Raw genomic sequence first — 18452 nt, forward strand, 5'->3', positions numbered from 1 at the left:
TTGTTGCCAATCATCAATAGGAGCCATTGGCAGATGCAAGCTTAGCTAACAGGAAGCATCAAACGTTAATAGCAGATTGGCATTGAGGGGATTAAATTGGGGAATGCTGACTAACCTAGTTCAAAGAATGAGCCAAGACCAGCACAGATTTGTAGGGCAAAGGCTGCCTTTTTGAGTTAACTGTAAGCAAAATGGGGCAATCCACCAAAGCTTTCTGGTCCATCTCAGAAAAATCAAGGATGGTCATGGTCTTCTGTCCTGTCCCAATTTCCCACTGATAGTATGTTTAAAACAGGCTGACTCTTGAATCCAAGAGGTGATACAGAAGGTGAAAAAAGAAAGTCACCCTTTGGACTTCTGTGGCCAAACATTGTTAGATGGATTAGATTATTAGAGCTCAGCAAGTAGCAGGCTGCTGCCCAGTGTGATGTCTAGGCTCTTACAGTCACTCAGACTGGGACAGTGGATAGGAAGCCTGACATTAAATTAGCCATGGAAACAGGAGAAGTCATGGAGCAGCTACCTCACAGTGACAGAGACGCAGGTTCAATCCCGACCTCTGGTGCTACCTGCATGGAGTTTGCACATTCACCCAATGACTAGGGATTTCCCCCCAATATGTGGGTTGGTAAGTTAATTGGTCACTGTAAGTTGACCTCAGTGTGTAGGTGAGTGGTAGAATCTGGGGGGAGTTGATGGGAATGTGGGGAGAAGAAAATGGGATTAACACTGGATTGATGTAAATAGGTGGTTGATGGTCAGCATGGACTCAGTGAGCTGAAGGGCCTGCTTCCGTGCTGTCTCTCTGACTTTAAAATAATTGACAAAATCAAAGAACAAACTGAAAGGAAAGGAGTTATGTAAAATCAGAGTTAACCTTTGGGTTATGCTTTCAGAACTCTTTAATATGTCAAAACTTAACAGGGTGCGTCACGTGAACACGAGCAAACCCAATTTGATATTGCGCCCATAACAAGCATTAGAATAGGTGACCAAAAGTATTGTCGAAGAGGCAAGTTTTAAGGTGCAAGCAAAAGAGATTGTGGTGCAGAGAGAACTGCAGAACATGAGCACCAAAGGTGGGCCAAGGAAACTGGGAATCTTCAAGATTACACTTAGGAACACAGAGGATAGTAGGGTGGAGGAGGTAATGGAGAAGGGGAGGGATGAGGCTAAATGAGGATCTTAACAGCAATGAGCAAATGTAAACAGCAGCAACTGTTTAAAGCATTGACTAAAAGCAAGTACTGTGCAAAGCTGCTGCTTCCATCCAAGTCTCCATTTATTTTATTCTGATTAGCAACAAGTATTCCCATTACTTGTAAAAGAGCTGTCTGGCTGTCAGACAACTTTGATTCATTTGTGGCAAACTGCCAGGGTACCTCCTGACGTGGGCACCAGTGACTGATAAGCCAATTAAGCAGGTTGTACAATTAAGCATATCCCTTTCAAGCTGAACAAGGCTCCAGCATGAAGCTATTCTCCAAACCCCCAAAACTACCAGATCTCATAATCCTTGTTTATTTGTGCATGCTGGCTACAAATATCAGTAGCAGAAAGAAGTTAGTACAAAAGTTAGAAGTTTACAAGAATCCAAAAGCCATACAGTTTATTCATGGAGCCCGGTACAGAATTTTTCAGCAGCTAATATGGCACCCATTGTTGGTGCCAGTCCAGACATTGCTATTCTACAATGGACAGCATTCATTAAATAAACTGCTGAAGAGTCGACCAGAAACATTTCCATTGATTCTAATTCAGTGTTGGGGACACTGCATGTTCTGATTACTCCAACACAGGTTCCTGCAGGAACAGGGTCTACTGAACAAAGATGGCCAATTCAGAATGGATGGGTTGTCAACTCACACTATAAAGGGTATATTTGCATCGCTTTGCAACCATTACAGGTTGGCTCAAAGAATGCAGTGCCCATTTGGAAAACCAGCCTTTCATTCTCAAGCCGGCATGTTGCCAACATCACTCTCTTGCCAACCTCTCCCTCAGGAGTACAACCACTGAATTATCTTAGTCTATCTTTGTACTCTAATCTCAACCCATTTAGAGAGAACAGAGGGTTGCTTAGAAATCACCAAAACTTTAAATGTCCTTTGTCTCAAAGTTTGTTCCAAACATTCATCACTTTCTGCCAGGAGGGAAAGTGTAAAAGGATTTAGAAGCAAAAAGTATTCAGCTCACTGTACCACTGCTAATCACAGCAAACCAAGATTAATCCCATTGCCAGACACCCTCACCTTAACCCTGTATCTACTTCAAATATATTTCTAAAATAGGTAGGAGATAAGTTGTCAAGAAATACCGAGGTTCAGTGAGTGAGCACATATCTGGCAAATGGAGTTAAAGTGATAGAAATTGTCTGGAGAATGCTTACTGGCTGATACCAGGGCTGGACAGGTTGTTTCATGAGGAAAGGTTGTTCAAGTTTGTATTCACTGGAGTTTACAAGAATGAGGAGAGATTTGAAGTATGCAAGATCATGAGAGGTCTTGACAGGGTAGATGTGGAAAGAACTTTTATAGGAGCAAGGGCCCACCATTTAGAAACGAACAATCGAAGCAGAGCACTTAAGACAGAGGTAGATGGATATTTGCTAAGCAAGTTGGTGAAAGATTACGGGCGGTGGGCAGGAATGCTGAATTGAAGTTGTAATTGGATGAGTCATGAACTGATTAAATGATGGAGCAGGCTGAGCAGCCAAAAGGCCTATTCTTATTTGTAATTCATGTGTTCATACATTAGTTTATATGTCCAATCAAAGTATCAAAGTTCACCATGCTGGAGCATCCAACACCAAAAATCCAACACCATAATCTCAGTGACAATTTTTAACTTAGTAATCACTATTGCTAACTCCGTGCCACTAAGATATAGTCTTTCCCCCATTCACTCTTAAAAAGTCCTTCATAATCTTTAAAAACTTAATTAAACTTGGTGTCTAACATCTTAAGACCCTACTCAACACTAGCTTGTTAAGCATGGAAACCTGTGAATTTGTACTGTATTCACTCTAATCTTAAACATTCTTTTTATAACAAGAGGTTCCAAGTCACAGAGGACTGTGGCACAAACATTGTGTACAAAGGCATAATTTCTTCTTTCCTCCACCGTCCAAAGCCCCTAATCAATGTTGCAATGTGCACATGTTCTCGGATTTCTAATCCAAAAATCTGAACCAGTAATATGGAGGCATGGGTTCAAATCTCACCACAGCAGCTGAGAACTTTAAATTTTAGTTAATCAAGTCAATCTGGACTGAAAAGCTAGTGTCAGTAGAGTCAAAGTCAAAGCAATACAGCACAGAGACAGGCCTTTCGGAACAACTCGTCCATGCTGACCAAGGTGTCCATCTAAGCTAGTCCTATTGGCCAATATTTGGCTCATATCCCTCTAAACCTTTCGTATCCATAGTAATGGCAAGTATTGTAGTTTTAGCAAACCAATCTACCATTTAGGGAGTCTGTCATCCTTATCCTTATCCAGTCTGGCCTCAAAGTGACTCTGGACCCACAGTAATGTGTTCGATTTCTGACTGGTCTGAACTGACCTAATCAGAAAGCCAGATCAAGGGCCATTAGGGGTGGGTGATTAATGCTGGCCTTGCAGGTGAAGCACACATCTCACAAATAAATTAGAGAGAAGGTTTGTGGTTTTATCTCGCCTGCTTAGAGTTTTATATTGTTGATATCTCAGTTTGTTTAAAGAGTCTTCAGTGTCTTTGCACTAAGTGTTCTCTCATGCTATTAACGCACACTTCTCCAAACTATGATGCACAAGCCTCTTATCTACTTCTTCTACTTTCCAGTTTTCATCCTCCCAAAGACTTTCACACAGCTTCCACTTCTTGCTATTCCATCTTTCACAATTATGTTCCAAACTAAACCTGGGCCCAACATTCCCATTCTCGTTCCTTGGCCATGCTGCTGCATTGACTTAAAGTGTATACATGACCTTTCTGAACAAGCCTCTTGTAAGAATACAGCAAAAATTCTTAACATCCATTTACACTGTGTGTAGTATCAAACACTTCAATTTTTAAACACTTTCAACAAATCTATGCTAATTCCCCTTTATTCTTCTATGCAGTCACTATTTTGCCCTCAGATTATGCATGCGGGATAACACTTGGAATCAGAACTGCTTCAGTGGAGAAGACTGTTTGCCTTATCAAATCTCTGCCAGCAGATCAACTCTGTTGGTGCCTTTCCCCATAGATCTGTAAACTATTTTCTCTGCAATCCCTGAATGATTCTGTTTACAATTCTTTTAAACCTATGTCCCCAGTCCTTGAACCAACACCTCCCTTTGCAGCTGGATCCTTGACTTCTTGACCAACAGATCGCAATCAGTAGAGACAGACAGCAACACCTCTACCATGATTCTCAACACTGGTGCCCCACAAGGCTGCATCTACAGCCCCCTACTCTACTCCCCATACACTCACAACTGTGTGGCCAGATTCTGCACTAACTACATCAACAAGTTTGCAGATGATACCACTGTAGTGGGCTGTATCTCAAACAACGATGAATTAGAGTACAGGAAGGAAATAGAGAGGCTAGTGACATGGTGTCATAACAACCACCTTTCCCTCAATGTCAGCAAAACAAAAGAGCTAGTCATTGACTTCAGGAAAGGGGGCAGTGCACATGTTCCTGTTTCCATCAATGGTGCTGAGGTCAAGAGGGCTGACAGTTTCAAGTTCCTCGGAGTGAACATCACCAATGGCCTGTCCTGGTCCAACCATGTAGATGCCACAGCCAAGAAAGCATACAAGCACCTCTTCTTCCTCAGAAGGCTAAAGACATTTGCCATGACCCCTTTCACCCTCACCAATTTTTAATCGATGTCCCATAGAAAGCATCATATCTGGATGTATCACAGCTTGGTATGGCAACTGCTTTGCTTGCGACTGTAAGAAACTGCAGAGAGTTGTGAACACAGCTCAGCACATCACGAAAACCAGCCTCCCCTCCATGGACTGTCTACACTTCTGTCTCGGTAAAGCAGCCAACACATACCACCAGGCTCACGGACAGCTTCTACTCCTGCTGTTAAGACTATTGAATAGTCCCCTTGTACGATAAAAATGGACTCTTGACCTCAATCTACCTCGTTATGGCCTTGCATCTTATTGTCTACCTGCACTGCACTTTCTCTGTAACTGTAACACTTTAGTCTGCATTCTGTTATTGTTTTACCTTGTACCACCTCAATGCACCATTGTAATGAAATGATCTGTGTGAATGGTATGCACGACAAGTTTTTTTTAACTGTATCTCAGTACATGTGACAATAGTAAAGCAATTTAAATTTAACAATCTGCTAATGGAAACAGGAGACTGTAGATACTGGAATCTGTTGTGTCACTAATGGAAACAATTTTCATTTGATTTAACCTATAACGCATAGGCACAGTTGTGTAGTGGATAGCGTAACGCTATTACAGCGCCAGTGACCTGGATTCAATTCTGGCCACTGTCTGGAAAGGAGTTCGTACGTTCTCACTGTCTGCATGGGTTTCCTCCAGGTGCTCTGGTTTCCTCCCACATTCCAGATACATACAGGTTAGGAAGTTGTGGGCATGCTATGTTGGTGCCGGAAGAGCGGCGACACTTGCGGGCTGCCCCCAGAACACTCTACGCAAAAGATGTATTTCACTGTGTTTCGATGTACATGTGACTAATAAAGATATCTATAAAAACCAGTCATGATCTTGTCCACCTTTATCAAATCCTTCAACTTTCATTGCACCAAGCAGAACAATGCCAATTTCAAGAGTCTAATCTTAAGGCTGAAAATAACCATGGAATCTCTAGTTAATCTTTTTTTCATCCTTTCTAGGATCTTCACATCCTTCCTACAGTTAGGTATCAGAATTGGATGCAATATTTCAGTTGCGGCCTGACCACTATTATACAGGTTAAATATGGATATCATTGACCTGAAACATTAACTATTTCTTTTACCACAGATGCTGTCTAACCTGCTGAGTATTTCCAGCATTTTATTTATTTTAATATAATTACCTGTGTTTTTGTATTCCATGCCTGTTTATGAATATCCAGATCCCATTTACTTTACTAACCACTCTCTCAATGCACCCTGGAACTATCAAAGATTTATGCACATGTACATTCAGGTCCCTCAGTTCCTGCACACTCTTTAGAGCTGTCATTTTGTCTGTATTCTCTTTTGGTATTTCATCCAAAGTCGATCATTTTACACCTCAGTCCTAAATTTCATCTGCTTCTTGTCCACCCATTCTGCCAGCCTGTGTCCTCCTGCTGATTATTACTGATACTGTTCTCCTCACTTTTTTCCTACACTTCCAAGAGTGTCATCCGCAGTTGGAATTTTTTACCCGTGTCCAAGTCATTAATGTATATCAAAAAGTAGGGATCCCAACACTGATCCCTGCAGAACACCATGGTGCACAATCCTCCAGTATGAAAAAAAAATCACACACTTTCTGCTACACCATGTTTTCTGCCCTTCAGCCACCTTTATGTCCGTGATACTACCAATCCTTTAAATCCATAAACTGCAATTCTGCTTACTGATATCACAGTCTCCAAGGTTCTTTCTGTCCTGACTCTGCTCTTGAATGCTTTGTTCATTCACAAATATCCCACTAAACCCTAGCTGATTTGCTTTGGATACTAATTACTGGTACTCTCATTTAATTTCTTTGTTATTTTGCACCAGGGTTCTATCGCCTGGTAATATTTCCCACTACTTAGCTCCACTAGACTGTGGATCTTTTCCAGTAACGTAATCTTGCTCTATTCTAACTGCAGTCAACTTTCTCCACCCATGTACTGCCTCAGATTAAATTCTATACCATTTTCTTCCTACTTCCTCTCCACTCAGGGTGACTTGCTTTGACACATCTTTCACAAAGGCATTCCTTATCCAAGATTTCACTCCAATGACACCATAACATCATCCTCTCCGTATATTCTGGCAATACAGTCACACATTGCCTTTACTAATCTTCCTTTTAATCTGCTTAATACACGTTACAAGAAGCAATCCAGAGATTAGCACCCTTGAGGTCCTCTTTCTTAATACAAGCCGTAACACCCTCTGAGATCTAACACTACGAGTTTCATTGGTTCCAACAAGATGATCGACTGCTCTTTTACCTTCCTTAGAGGTTTCTCCAAAGTACTTCACCTCAGTGCACAAATCAAATTATTTGAGATTCCAAGCCATCACTTTTCAAAACTGAAGTCTCTCCAAAATCTTCATATAGCGCATCCCCCACCACCACTTTCATTCTACAGCTCGTGGTTAGTCTGCTTCTCATTCCTTTGGATCATGCTTAGCTTCACCACACAACAATGTTCCTCAGGACCATCTCCCTCTCAATCAACTCCACCAACCACCTCAACCTTCTCCAAAGTTTGACTTTTTATACATGCCAGTAACTTGAGTATAGTTCACCGTACCAATGAGCCTTGTTTTCTTGAGATGTCCATTCAACTATCCCATTCACATACTCCAACATAGACATCACTCTCTACCACTCTTGCAGCATTGCCACTGTTGTACCATTTAAAATATTCAGTGCAGTAACCCCTCGTCAGCGTCTCTCAACCAGTCACCTCCACCACTTGATAACGAGTAGATAAGAGCACCACTGACCTCCACATTCTCATACACCATCCTGACTTGGAAAAAAGACTGCCATTCCTTCATTGTCACTTGGTCCAACTAGTGATACCTACTTAATAGTACCAAGGTGACTGCTTCAAGAAGACAGTGTGCATCACCTTCTAAAGGAATGAGCTATCAATACTAACCTTAGTGATTTCCATAACCTCCCTACAAATTGAAAAAAGTCAATTTTCTGCCACTAAAGATTCCATTTTCTTAATGCAAATCTTCTGCCTGGACCCATTAGGGCCATCTACTGCACGACACAAAGGGTTCCCTACACCATCAGCCCTCCACACCTAACCTACATTCCCACTGACAGCACATACCCACAAGAATCAAACTCTGCAAGTTCAATTAGCACAAGCATTAATTATATTTATAAAAGGCACTTACAGCTAAAAGCTGAACTTCCACGAGCCTCCCTCAGATTCCTCCAGTCTGTAGTCAAACTGATGTGAACAAGCACAATGTGAATGCCTCATTTTGGCAGGTCTGGTTATGCATTTTTTTTATATATTACACATATACACATACACACACACACGTATATACACACACATACATACACGTACGTGTGCGCGCGGTGTATATATACGTATATACACACACTTTCTTCTGGGAGCGCGGGATGGTGGATGGACCACAAGCTGATTAACAGTTTGATGAATACTGCAATAAAGGCTAGTGCTTCATCAACACCCTCGTGAGCTAGTTTCAAAGGTGCTTTGGTATATCAATGGGTATCATTTCCATCCATCACCCACAATCTACCTTGTTGTTCACAATCTACCTTGTTGTTCACAATCTACCTTGTTGTGACCTTGCACCTTATTGTATTGCACTTTCTCTGTAGCTGTGACACTTTACTCTGTACTGTTATTGTTTTTACCTGTAATACATCAATGCACTCTGTACTAACTCAATGTAACTGCACTGTGTAATGAATTGACCTGTACGATCGGTATGCAAGACAAGATTTTCACTGTACCTCGGTACAAGTGACAATAATAAATTAAAACCAATACCATCCTAGGACAGTAAACAGGAACAAGATGAATAATATTTCAGCTTCAAACTCTGAACAGTCAAATGACATTTTTCTTATGATAAAGGCCTTTGCAAGGTACAGGTTGCACATATGAGTGAGCATTTGGGAGACCAGTGGGATGGATTTGCCAACTGCTGCAAGGGTACAGGTATCTCCAGCTGGGTGGGAACGGAGCATTTCTGCATGCCTTCTCTTGCCCACCCCCTCCCTTAAGAGGGGACAATCGGGGGCTGGGTCAAGCAGAGCAGAGCTAAGAGCACCGAGCACACTCATTCGCTCACCGAGTCAGTGAGGCTGGCCAGCAACCACTCTTCCCGTGCCTGCTCGCTCTCCTGTCACAGCTGTTTCTTTTCATTTGATTTATGAACAGTTTGGGTTACGAACAGTTCTGACGAACAGAATATTGTCATAACCTGGGGACTTCCTGTATTGTACTGAGAAGTGTGTTTTGTAGCAGCAAGGATCAGAGCTGAAAGATTCTAGATTTGAAGAGCAGAGTACAAAACAGAACTTTCATAAAGCAAAAATGCATATTTATTTGATTGCTTTTAAGAACAGTTAAGAGCACAAGTAACAATTCCAACTATTATCACTGAGAATGCGGTTGAGCTGGAGAGAGCACAGAGGAGATAGGAGATTCACCAGGATCTTGCCTGGATTGGAAGACTTTAGTTGTGGGAATAGGCAGAGCTCATTTTCCCTGGAGGGAAGGATGCAGGGGGTGACCTGATAGAGGTATACAAAATTATGAGAGGCACAGATAGTCAGAATCCTTATCCGCTGCCGCCCCCACCACCCACACACCACCCCCCCACCCCAAATGAGAGCCTAGGTTTAAGGTGAGAGGAAGGAGTTTTAAAAGGGATCAAGGTTTTTTTTTCCCCATTTTTAAACAGTGATTGATACCTACTATGCACTACCCAAGGAGGTAGTGGAATCAGATATAATCACTACATTTAAGAAACATTTAGACAGGCACTTGAATAGGCACCCATTCACTGGTGAATCAGGCAAATGGGATTAGAGTAGATGGGCAAAAAGGTTGACATGGTGGACCAAAGGGCTTGTTTCTGTGTTGTATAACACTGAAACATTGAGAACCATTCCTTTTATTGCCAGGGATGATAGAAATCTGAAACAGTTTCCCCAAAAGTTTATAAATGAGGACCGAGTGAATGCTGCTTCTGTTGAGTAAAGGTAACCTGTGATATAGCCCCAGGGCAGGCAAGCAAAAACTGAGTCACAAAACTGCCAGGATCCAACAGAAGGGTGGAACAGGTCTCAGGGGTTGAATGGTCAACTCGTTTCCAAGACCCTTTTGCGTTCATCCTTTTCAAAGGTGAACAGGTGTGTACGGACTTTTCAGCAGCTTAATTGGAGGCTCAAGGAACACAGCAATTTTTCTGTGCCCCTCTTCTTAACAAAGAGACTGTATTCTGTGCGCTGACAAGTGATCCCTATGCAGTTTTTAAAGTGGATGTACATCTTCCCTTTTCCCCATCCCAATATATACCCAATTCCATCTCACCCTCAGTACCACTCACCCCAACACAAATCCTGAACACCTCCCTTCTTATTCCTAAATCACTTTCTCAACCAGTCTGCAGTTCCATGGTTGCCAGCATTATCCAGTGACTCACCCAAGCAGCCTTTCCTCTGGTGTGATTTTAATGCTGCTGGACTATTCTGCCACCATAGGCATCACCTTTCAGCCCAAGTCTACACCTACAATTGTGCATTAATTTTCTTTTACTGACAGGATGGCAAGATTAACTGCACGTCAGTCCACTGTTTCTGTGGCTGAAGGAAGATGACACAAAGCAACAGTGACTAAGGTGGGAGTGAGAGAAGAGGGTGCCGTGAATGAACACGTACTTGCAGTTTGGTGATCTGACAGGCAGGAAGCTTTTTGCTGATTGTTAATTCTTGACAATACGAGAACTAGCTTTCGTGTGTTTACAATTCTCAGCCAGGGGAAATATTTTTACAATTTCACTACATCTGATAAACAACAAGCTCCTCTGCAGCAGTTCATACTTCACCTGGATTAATACCACTCAAAGGAGATAGAAACACAAACATCCCAAGATAAAGTAAACAAATTTCTACAGATGATATCATAACTGGAAGGGTCCTCTCAAAATTCCTGTGGATATAGAAGTTCCAGTTAACTAACCCTCCAACACAGTCACCTAATTTATGGCACCAGGTTTTTAAATTGCATATTCACTTTGACTCTCTTCATCAGTCTAGGGACTGGTTTTACAATAGAGCAACATTGCTGTGACAGTTGTTTCAGGACCACAGTGTTAAAAGGTGTAATCCCAACAGTGCCCGACAAGGCTTAACACCACAGCAGGTACAGTGTGACATGGCTCCACACCAGATTCTTTGCACAAGATCAGTGGCAAGGATACTTTGCTCAAGCACACATGATGTCAGTGAAGGTCTCAAACCACAGCAGGTAAGTGGTTAGCAGCACCTGGAACCTGTGGTTACTAACTTCATAGAATTTGACATGGTTGCTTCCGAAGGTCTGCCTGGAAACCTTATGATAAGTGTCAACAAAAAAAAAAACACTGCCCTAAAATGTACTAACTGAAGTGCAAAAGTCAATTCTAAAATGCCCGTGGAACAAAGTGATCAGTAAATGTTAACACATCATTGTTCTTGCCTGCATGGATTATCTTTGCCAAAACACGGGTCAATTCTACCTAATATAAACTAAATTTGTTTCCATGCTCTGAATTTGATTGCCCTGTATATAAACTTTCTGAAACCTTGCTGAGAGTATTGTAATCTGTTGGTTTACTGTCAGACAGACCACAATCCTTGAACATAGCTGCGATAATGCAGACAAACAGAGAGCCAGGGAAATCAGCAGAGGGATAAAGCTGTATTCCCACTCCTGTCTAGGTTGAGAGGTTCAATTTGCACTCCAGATATTTGAGCAAACAGCCAGGCCTATGCTTTTGTGCAGTACTGAAGGACTGCTGTGCCATCTGAGGTACTCTCCATCAGATCGGGCATTAAGCCAAGGTATTGTCTGATTGTGCAGATGGATGGAAAAGATCTTACAAGTTTCCAATGAAAGCTAACATAGGATCCAAGTTTATGGACAATATTTATTCCTCAAACACCACCATAAAAAAAGATTATCTAATTATTATTAGATTACTCCTGGGTGAGAGTTAGCAGTGTATAAACCTAGTCCCATGTTCCTCATCATAACAATGAACAACAAATAAGTTGGACTATTTAGACTGGAGATGAGTGGGGTGGTAGAATCAAATGAAAATCTCAACAAGTGAGACTGGTATATGACTTGACCTTTTTTTATTGTTATTAAGCCACAGGAAATGGATGTCACTGGCAACACCACTTTTTATTGTCCATCCTGAACTGAGAAGGCAGTTAAAAGCGAACAATATTTTTGGGTTAAGAGCCACATATCAGGGAGACCAGACAAGGACATCAGTGAACCAGATGGCTTGTTACAACAATCCAGCAGTTTTATGTTCACCATTACTGAGGCTAGGTATATGTCTTATTTAATTACATGAATTTAATTTCTTCTGTTGCCAAAGTAAGATTTGAACTTGTGATTCTGGATCCACTATTCTGGTTACTAGTCAAGTAACTTAACAACTACATTACTAGTACCCAGTAAATGGGTTTAAATGCCATTTCATACATTTGATTATATAATCCAAGTTGGTACTCCACTTCAGTAGTGACCAAGTACTGTTTTTTGAATGTCACGAAATCAAGGCTCACTATTGCTGAGTGTTAAAGCTGCACATTTTCCCATGAAATAAAAAACATGACACTATATTCCTAGCCAATATAGTTTCCTCATCCAACATCAGTAGACCAAATTATCTAGTCATTAATACTTTGCCGTTTGTAGGACCTTGCTGTCTTTCCTACAACAATGACTATACCTCAGGGATCGTCAAGTGCTTTGAGTTGCTTTGAGATCAGGAAGGGCACCAAAACTAATTCTTTCTCAATGTGTTTACAGAAGTTCCTGACTAAAATTAACTAAAGCCTGGTATTCTGAAGTTTAAAAACATACAGGCATAATACACAAAGAATCATTTCTCCTCACCAGCTGAAGCCACCAATTTTCAGATTCACATCCATAGGACAATGAAGGTTTCTATTTGCTGATTTCTTACTTCCAAATTGTCCATTACGTGTTCAGAAATTCCTAGTGTGCTACACTAACAATCCTCCAGCTAACCTAGCAATGAGACCTTGGAAGACTCCCCCTGAATGTCTACAGATGATATGCCAAAGAATAACCAATACCCACCTTCAGTCTTAAGCAAACAGCCTATAGCAGGAACCCAGCTTCTGTCTTTAGTTCCACTCTAGCTGCCCCGCAGTGGCACAGCTGGTTGAACTTGCGGCCTCTCAGCTCCAGCGACACAGATTCAATCTTGACCTCAGGTGCTGTCTGCTGTTCACATTTTCTCCCCATTACCATACAGGTTTGCTACAGGTGCTCCATTTTCCTCCCACATCCCAAGGATTTGTGGGTTGTGGTAGGTTAGTTGGCCACCATAAATTGCCACTAGTGTGTAGTTAAGTGGTAGAGTTAGGGGAAAGCTGATGGGGATGTCAGGGAATAAAATGGATTAGTGTAAAAATGGGTACTTGGTGGTCATTGTGCACTCAGCGGGGCCTGTTTCCTTGCTGTATCTCTCTGACTCCATGTCCCACAAATTCTCCAGGTATGTACAAAATTGGAAATTTGGCTGGACAGCAGTGGGAATTGCCCCAGATCCATATTCTTTGTTTATAAGGCTTTGTTTCAACTTTCAAACAGAACAGCTCTATGATCTTCATTCAACCTCAGATTTAATATTGGAGTTTGCCAAATTATTTGGCTAGAGAAAGAGGGAATAGCTTCCACAGGCAGGATGGTTGATTAGCAAAGGAAACATTTATGATAAGTGGCTAAAAAAAAAATCAGCAATAATGTGCATTGGTAATAAGTGCAAGGCATTGGGCTAACTGGCTAATTCTCTCAGTCCTAGCATAGGCACAATGAGCTGAATTTTGCTGTTTAGTTCTACAACCATTGAAATAAATGGGATGATTTAACTCACTCCTGGTGTTAGAAATATTTTACTTTAAATAGTTCAGAGACAAACCACTTTTAAACTTTGAGGAAAATTCAAGCCCAGACAAGTTTCCAATTACATGGGTCAGCTTTGCCAAATGAACATTAGGATGAATAAAGGCCACCAGTTACATAATGGGCAGGATGCAAGTTTGTTGCTGGACCAGAGGAAATTTGCTCATCTCTCCACAGAGAATGCACCAACAAAACATTTGTTCAAGATTTGACATATATAATGCTTGGGAATCCTGCCGAGGGGTAATACAGCCTGAAACTATCATGTATGAAACTCATTCATACACAGAAGCCTCCGGTTCCAGCTTCAGATTGTGCTGAGATACCTGGTTGCAGTCACTGTGATTGCTCCCCAGGTTAGGGAAGGGAGAGTCTGTGTTTGGGTGGTGTGCGTGGGATGCAGGATAAGGGGTAGATTCAGACAACGGGTGATCCCGTTGATTGATTTTTCACTGCCCCCTGCTGGGAAGTGTACAAACATCAATAACGACAGCATTTCATCCAACTGAGAGGCACCTAGTGGTTGAATTGCCTAAAGAATGGCCAATTCTTCGGCATGGTGCCAGAGCCACAATATCACACCTTGGAATCAGTCGACTGCTCACATGTAATAAAGGCAACACATTTACATCGTGCAAGTGATACAATAACATTGCTCTTTTTTGATTAGTACAAAGTTCCAGCTTTCCCCTTCAATTCCCACACTCCCAGTTATACCTAGGACAACCCCTTCTAGTTGTACCAAAAGTTAAAAGGAAACATCTGATAAATTTTCATTAATCAATAATGAAATAATCGACAACGTAGGCAACTGTCAAGAGCATTTAAACTGATGGTTTTAAATTATCGGATGTGTGTGTAAAACGGATTGAAGCAAAGTTACATCCTGACAACAGCAGTGTTGGTGAACTTGCTACATATTGCATTTTACTCCCTTCAAAATTAAAACAAGCAGAATAATAATTGGCGATCTGCAGGTCACTCAATCACTTCCAGACTCTCACCACCAGCCTCCTATCCCTCCCTCCCTCAACTTCCTCCAGTCCCTCCACATTTCTTTCCCTCCTCACCACCTCCTGCTTCGGGGAGTCTATTATGCGCGACTGACAGGGTCACTCATAAATTACATTGCAAGACAGCTTGGGACAAATTAGAGTCCGGCTCTCACTTATATCATTTATTTAAGGAGGTGTGACGGTCAGTGCCAACCACCATCAGCCATTTACAGGGGTCACACTTTGCCCTATTTAACCCCAACACCACTGCCGTGCATACATTGCCCACGTTAGAAAGACAACGCATTTCAATATTAGCCCCCAGCAATAACGAATCCAGATATAAAGTCGCGTTATTCAAATTTTAAGAAATCCAACTGAGGATATTGCAAATGGAGTTTGCAAACAAATTTTAAAAAAACAAGTTGCAATGGTTTTGGAGACGTGTTGCAAACTGACCTCTCCCGGGAGTGTCGGGCACCAACTTGAGTGGTCCTATCTGCCGGAGCTGGAATGCAGTTCGCACTTCGTGGCAACTTGGGCTCTTCAGGTGCACCCCACTAAACCAACCGCAGAACAACACCAGAGGTACGGCGCACTTGAAGCTCCCTTCCATCTCGCAGGTACAACAGGAACACACACATACACACGCACACACAAGCCGCTTGCCCAATCTCTCCTCCCCTCCCCGCCCTCCTCCCCACTCTTTGCAGAACTTTTTTTCCCCCCTCCCGAAAGTTTAGCGCCTCATCCTTGGCAGGGAGAGCCTGGGATCTCCTGGACTGCGTTGGCTTTTGTTCTTTAAAATCTTGCTGGTCCTACATGGGGGGGAAGGAGGAAAGGGACGAGTCGTGGCGAACAGTTGTGACCAGTGTCCAGGTCTACTCGGTTGTGTTGTGTCCTCGGAGAGCAGTGCTCGGGATGTCTGCAGCGGTTAGCCCATTGGTTCGCTATTCTTAGTCCTGACACACTGCTGAAGCTTCCTTTAAAGCACTACCGCTCGCAACAAACGCCCCATTGTTTAGCCGCTACCCTTCAAGTCCACCGCTCTCCGTTCTCCCTTTGATATTTCGGATAGAACTGTTTATGTTTGTCTAATGGCCTGTGCAATAATGGTGGTGAGAAAGCATTAGCTTAAGCATCGATTTAACCTTAGTTGCAAATTATAGTCTAAAAGATGCCTGCATCTCTATCCGTATCGAACAGTCCATTCCCTGTTTGGTCACCTGTCCGGCTAGTTTAGTGTCGCCGGTAGCAAAGAAAGTTAAGGCAATTAAAATGTAAACCCAGCATTGGAGTTCATTTCTGAAAGTTCCCATAGATTTAGAGCTGTAGAGTCATTCACCATAGAAACAGGCCCATCAGCCCACCATTTGAGGAGAAAGATTTCAAAAGGATTTGAGAGGCAACTTCAAGCATATTGTGGTGGTGCAAATTGGGCACAAGTTTGGTCACCCGGTTATCCGAAAGATGGAATTAAGCTGGAAAGAGTGCAAAGATGTACCATAAGATATAGGAGCACAATAGGCCATTCAGCCCATCAAGTCTGCTCCACCATTCAATCATGGCTGATGTTTCTCAACTCCATGCTCCTGCTTTCTCACCATAATCATTAACCCCATTATCAATCAATAGCTTATCAATCTCTGCCTTAAATACACCCAACGACTTGGCCTCTGCAGCCCTCTGTGGCAATGAATTCTACAGATTCACCACCATCTGGAAGAAAATTCCTCCTCATCTCAGTTTTAAAGGGTCGTCCCTTTATTCTGAGACTGTGCCCTCTGATACTAGACTCTGATACTAGTAGGAAACACCCTCCATGTCTAGTCTATCCAGGCCTTTCAGTATTCAGTAGGTTTCAATAAGATCTCCCCTCATTATTCTAAACTTTAGCAAGTACAGGCCCAGAGCCGTCAAATGCTCTTCATACATTAACACTGTCATCCCTGGGATCATTCTCATAAACCTCCTCTGGACCATCTCCAGGGCCAGCACATCCTTCCTTAGATATTGGGCCCAAAATTTATGCAAATTCTCATTTATGAGAATGTTGCCAGGACTTGAAGGCTTGAGTTATTGGGAGAGGTTGGGCAGGCTAGGACTATTCCTTGGAACATAGGAGACCAAGGGGTGTCCGTATAGAGGTGTATAAAATCATGACGGGCAGAGAAAGGGTGAATGCACAGTCTTTTTCCGCAGGGAAAGGGAATCAAAAACTAGAAGGCATAGGTTTAAGAAGAGAAGGGAAAGAATTTTTTTAATAAAAAGGTACCCAAGGGGCAACTGCTTCAGAGGATGGTGTGTGGATATGGAATGAGTTGCCAGTGGTTGAGGCAGGTACAATAACACTTAAAAGACATTTAGACAGCTATGTGGATAGGAAAGATTTAGGGGGATATGGGCCAAAATCAGGAAAATGGGACTAGCTTAGATGGGCATCTGGGTTGACATGGACAAGTTGGGTCAAAGGGCCTGCCTCCATGCTGTATAACTATGACAGTCCATGCTGACAGCAAGTACTTTTCCCAGGTTACCAGCACTCGTTCAGTAGCATTCCATGTCTTGACAATTCAAGTGCTCCTCCAGATGCTTCTTAGATATTGAGAGTACCCACCTTCTCCACCTTCACAGGTGAAGTGTTCAAGGTTGCAACCACTAATCCTTCCTCAGAGGAAGCAAAGACTACAGATGTTGGAATCTGGAGCAACAAACAATCTGCAGGAAGAACTCAGTAAGGTAGCATCTGTGGAGGGAAAGGAACTGCAGGGTTTTGACCCCAAACATCAACAATTCTTCCTCAGATCCCCTCTAAACTTCTTAAACCTGTGCCCTCTAGTCTTAGACACCTCTAACCTCTACCGTGGGGAGATGTTTCTGACTATCTACCCTGTCTATGCCTCCTATAAGTTTGTATACCTCCCCCCACCCCATCAGATCTCCTCTCCTCCCCCCCCAAAAAAAAACCACTTCAAGGAAAACAACCCAGCCTCTCCTCATAACTGAAACATTCCATCCCAGGCAACATCCTGGTGAATCTCCTCTGCACCCTCCAGTACAATCACATCCTTCCTATAGAACTAAACAATAGGTTTGAAAACCATTTGTTAAAGTTTTGTATGAAACCCTGATTAGACGACATTTGAAAAGTTCTGATCCGTATATTATAAAAGCAATATGTGGATGTTGGCCAGAGTACAAAATAAGATTTATAAGAATGATACCAAAACAGTTATACCTATCAAGAAAAAAAATGGGGATCTTTTGTCTCAAAGAGAAGGCTGGGAACTGACCTAATAAAAGGTCTTTATGATGAAAATGTTTGATAGGATAGATGGAGAAAATTTTATCATATGCAGCAAGTTCAAAACTGGAGGCCATAAACCCAAGACAGTTACTATTATATCCAGTGAGGAATTTAGGAGAAAGATTTATCCAGAGAAAGCTTGGAATGTAGAATTCCCAGTAATGAGTAGATGAAAAGACACAAGTATAGATATATTTAAGGAAAAATTAATCTGAGAGAATGAGGAATAGAAGGATATGCTGACAGAGTGGGAGGAGGCTAATGTGTAGCAAAAAC

At 42.2% G+C, this 18452-nt stretch overlaps 1 protein-coding gene across 2 annotated transcripts in view; it reads right to left on the bottom strand.

Annotated features, from left to right (window-relative positions):
• The window catches only part of gpc5b (glypican 5b), a 507172-nt gene extending 491390 nt beyond the window's left edge, over positions 1 to 15782 (bottom strand). The window contains exon 1 of one of the 2 annotated variants that reach the window (XM_052017859.1): positions 15329 to 15782. In XM_052017859.1, the coding sequence (XP_051873819.1) occupies positions 15329 to 15485 (157 nt within the window). In that variant the 5' untranslated portion in view covers positions 15486 to 15782. The remainder of the gene's footprint in view (positions 1 to 15328) is intronic. The other variant, XM_052017858.1, reaches the window with a different exon arrangement.
• Between the last annotated feature and the right edge of the window lie 2670 nt (positions 15783 to 18452).

This window comes from Pristis pectinata, chromosome 6 (genome assembly GCF_009764475.1).
Source record: "Pristis pectinata isolate sPriPec2 chromosome 6, sPriPec2.1.pri, whole genome shotgun sequence".
In the NCBI taxonomy this organism is placed as follows: domain Eukaryota; kingdom Metazoa; phylum Chordata; class Chondrichthyes; order Rhinopristiformes; family Pristidae; genus Pristis; species Pristis pectinata.